Source organism: Habropoda laboriosa, unplaced genomic scaffold (genome assembly GCF_001263275.1).
Source record: "Habropoda laboriosa isolate 0110345459 unplaced genomic scaffold, ASM126327v1 scaffold205, whole genome shotgun sequence".
Taxonomy (NCBI): domain Eukaryota; kingdom Metazoa; phylum Arthropoda; class Insecta; order Hymenoptera; family Apidae; genus Habropoda; species Habropoda laboriosa.
The window spans coordinates 296,796-301,142 of record NW_017100322.1 but is presented as its reverse complement, the minus strand read 5'-3'; the positions used below and the strand labels follow the sequence as shown (position 1 = coordinate 301,142).

The following is a 4,347-nucleotide window of genomic DNA, read 5'->3' as shown; positions in this document are numbered from 1 at the left end:
CTTAAGAAGAAATAAGCTATATTTTGTTTACTTTCAGGCATTTACAGCACTTGTTAGTAATGCTTTACAAATAGCCGTGATTAATGGAGTAGGAGATTTTATTCTATTTCTGGGTAAATGTTTTGTTACAGCTGCTACCGGAAGTATTGGATTGTTATTTATGAAACAAGATCCTAGATTACACTTTTATGCAGCTCCAATTTTTGTTGTCTGCATTTTTGCATTCTTCATTGCTCACAGTATTATTTCTCTTTATGAGGTTTGCATCTAAATTCTTTATTAAAATATATATACAGTGGATATCTATTATTTTATGTTTTATTGCAGACTGTGATAGATACTTTATTTCTTTGCATTTGTGAAGATAAGAATTTAAATGGCGAGAATGGAAAATGGCGTCAATCAGCATTAGCACAAATTGGATCTAATAGTAATGCAAATGGTCAACAAGCACATGAATTAGTACCGATGAATACATAAATATAAGATAAAGCAATAATTTTCCTTTCATCATTTGTACACTTTTATACATGCTTTTATGCATTTTATTACAACAGCATTTAGTATTTATAAATTTTAAGGCTATAACTCTTTTATCATTTTTATGCAATTTAAATCGTACATAATGTGATCATTATATACATATGTATGTATATATGATTATGAATACCTCACATTCAAGTTACAAATAATGTTCAAATAACAATTTAAAGTTTTCAATCAACATATTTTTTTTACATGCTACAGACATCTGCCATTTATTTGTACAAAATATTCTTGATTTATAGTATAGAATTTCCAATCAGTTTTTAATCACTTTAGTATAATTTTAAAGTATGTACAAAAATAATATTAATTAGAGTTTCTAAAATGTATTATTATACAAAAACTTAAGAAACGTTTTAAATTATTATACAAGAACATTAAATATAACAGTGTTATAATTTTGAAACACTGATTTACACCGATATTATTTTTATTTTTAAATTCAAAACATTAAATCAATCATATACATAATGGAAAGAATCAGAAATCTTTTATACTTTACTAATTACACAATATTGTGAAACTTATTAATGAAAACTTAATGTTTTCGTAGTACTTAATGTATATACAAAAAATAAATTTTAATCGCATATTTTAATATTCTGAGATACATATATTTTTATAAAAATCCGTATTTATAAATGCAACAAAAATATAATGTTATGTAATGTGAAAATAAAATAACTATAGACATAAGAATTGATATTAAAAACCTGATACAAAGGATTCTGAAGTTAAAAGTACTAAATCAGACTATAACTTTAAAATCCAGTGTATAAACCTCACTAATTTTCAGGTTTTTAATATCCTATCCTTTAGGTTTGAAATACTTCGTATTATGTGGCATATACTACAAACAAGTTTTCTAAGTTTTATATATTCTTTTTTAACTGTGTAGAAACAAAAACATAATCAGATGTTACTACAATAAACACTTTCGAATTTTATTGAAACTGTAAGTTAATTTAATAATGTAAGGTCAAATATGCAGAACATATAACGTGTCATCTTAGGTGTGCTTTAATGTAACTAAATCAAGTACAAATACGTGCCAGCATAAATCATAATGCTAGAAACAACTGTGAATAACTTTACATGTTCTGTTGTCACATAACATGTATTGCAGTCATGAATTTATGTATGTTTTAGGCCTGTAAAACATATGTACATTATAATGTATTATACCAGCATTGTACATTATAATGTATATTTTTGTTTTCATTATTAAGAATAAAATATCTTCTATTCTTTTATTTTTGTATTTGTCGTACATTTATATTAAGTGCAATAGTTTGCTTTCATGAAGTAAATATATATAAAATAGTCATACATATGTTGAGTATTGTGTAATTTTATAAAATTGATGTTAAAATAAATTGTTATTGCACTTTCGCAATTTTTGTAAAAAAATATATACTATGCACAATATAAAGATTGTACAAATTCAAATAAAAAATGACATTTATACATGCATCTTGTATGTATTTTAACACTTATGAATGTATACAATGTAAATTGCTAATCTGATCCTTATCTTCATAAATTTCTATATTACATTGTATTAACAATAAAAAATAAAAATACATTGTTTATGAAATAATTCATGACAACTTTATTCACATTATAGTACAATACAAAGTTTTGTGTAGCATTGTTCTGTTAATTTTTTGCTTTCTTTTTGGAATTAGCCTTTATCTTTTTTTGTAACCATGTAATATTTTTATTTTTCTTCAGTTTTTTTTTCTTACTGTCAATTGTTTGTGGTACTTCTACTTCTTTTTCTTTTAATTCTAATGCTTTTTCTAATGGATCACCTTTAAATATTTCATCCAGAGGATTCAATGAATATGATTCTTTTGGTTTATTAACTTCCTGTGCTATTTTCTGTTCCACCTTATTTATGTATTTTCCTGCAGCAGTATTTTTTAAGGATCCTCGAAGCTATCATTTAAAAAGTTATAATTATTGAATTGAGTATTTCTGCTCTTATTATATGTTAATAACTTTAACATAAAAAGTTGAATAATATATTAATGTACCTTGGCAGGGGAAATATAAGCTGGATTATCCCAAAGTACTTCTCCACCAAAGCTTTCAGCAAATATTTTTATTGGATTCAATACAAATCTTGGACCTATTTCAGCTAAGCCACCATCTTCTGTCAAGATTTGGAAGTTTCTAAACCATATTCTATTATCTAATACACTGAATGTATATATATGATCAAAGAATGGTTGACTTTTTGGATGATGGTAGGGAACACCAAAAATTTGAACCAATAATTCTTTTAAAAGACTGTAGTGTGGCTTTGTGTTAAAATTCTCATCAAATGATAGTAAAGGACGAGAACCCCTTAAACAATTACCAGTCATTTTTAATTCTCCCATTGTATAAACTATAACACAAAATCATTAATTCCAATATGTTGCTAAAAATGTTAGTAATCAAAGCTAATTCGTAAGACATAACAATTTATAAATAAAAAATACAATACATACTATTTTCAACAAGAAATTTTGCACAGGGTCCTGTAGGAATATTAGAAAACCACATATATAGATCCTTTTTTCTTCTGCCTTCAAATAATATTGTTTTGTTGCAATTTTTCATTTCACACATTTCATTAACTACTTGCAGGTTTTTAGTACGTTCCATTTTAGATTCTACGCGATGATGAGGCATGAGAGTTTTTAAGTCATCCATAAGATGACGATGTCTATAACTAATTCCCCTAGTACAAAAAACTAATACTCGTTGTCTATTAATCCATTGTACCTAATTAATTAAATGAAAACGTTGCGTCAAGTTTATTTTTAATTACATTGTAATACTTTACTTTAGACTGGTTTAAACATAAAGAATACTTTTAACCTTTTTTGGTATTGGATCATCTGACATTCTTTTTGCCGGTAGAACTTCCTCTTCTGGAACATTTTCTTTATTAATATCTGCAGTTCGTTTACGTTTTAAATCTTTTTTTGTCATGATTAAATCGATAAAAATTCATAGACAAATATGAAAGCGTTTTTCAAAACTAAGGTTAACTACACAGAAACATGTCACACGTGTTCCCGATCATGGAGGGAATAAACTACGTAGAGTTACGCACAAATAAATCAATGTATTTAAATTATGTTTGGATTGATATGAATCAATAAAGAAATTTTGTTATTCTTGTAATTCGTATTATGTTTTACTGTACATACAAGAAAATACAGTAATTATATTTATGTATAATATGTAAATTTTATATTTTATACGACTATGTGTATACAGGGTGTCCCGTAACTCTGGTAACACCCGGAAATGGGGGGTTGCTGGGATGACTCTGAACAACTTTTTCCTTTACCAAAATGTTGGTTGAAGCTTCGTTTTTGAATTATTAACGAAAAACACTGGCCAATCAGAGCGCGCGATCAACCACGAAAGCGTTAGGTCTCAACCGCGCTCGGTCGGGGTCGTGACAAACGTATTGGCACAGCGTGGGTATCGAGTAAAGCGTGCGGCAAATGTTACATCATCTTAAATTAAGAATAATGTGGAATTACAGTATATTCTGCACAAGTGTCTAACCGCAAGGAAGCTAAACCTGACACTCGTAGAGTGAGGGACTACGTTTTCGAGCCTCACGCCCGCCTTTGTAGTTTGCCAAACGTAGACAAGAACAGCGAATAAAAGATAAGCATGAATCGTGAGTCGAGGCAATCAAGCGATTTAAATATCAACTTTTTTAATTTTACGTTTTTTTATCCCGACATTTTTCTTAACATATTGATGAGATTTTTCTGATGAAAATGACAT

The 4,347-nt window shown here is 27.7% G+C and overlaps 2 protein-coding genes across 2 annotated transcripts in view; one reads left to right on the top strand and one right to left on the bottom strand.

The window, feature by feature from the left end:
• Positions 1 to 480, top strand: part of LOC108574381 (CTL-like protein 1) — a 3,018-nt gene extending 2,538 nt beyond the window's left edge. Inside the window, exons 11-12 of the mRNA XM_017936961.1 lie at positions 38 to 259; positions 328 to 480. Of these exons, the coding sequence (XP_017792450.1) occupies positions 38 to 259; positions 328 to 480 (375 nt within the window). The remainder of the gene's footprint in view (positions 1 to 37; positions 260 to 327) is intronic.
• Positions 481 to 2,274: 1,794 nt separating this feature from the next.
• On the bottom strand, positions 2,275 to 3,617 carry LOC108574384 (ribosome biogenesis protein BRX1 homolog; the record flags this gene model as incomplete). Its single annotated transcript, XM_017936965.1, has 4 exons — positions 3,418 to 3,617; positions 3,045 to 3,321; positions 2,586 to 2,941; positions 2,275 to 2,487 (listed from the first exon to the last, which is right to left on the bottom strand). Coding segments are annotated over exons 1-4 (960 nt in total), but the record flags the coding sequence as incomplete, so codon positions are not given.
• Positions 3,618 to 4,347: the final 730 nt, after the last annotated feature.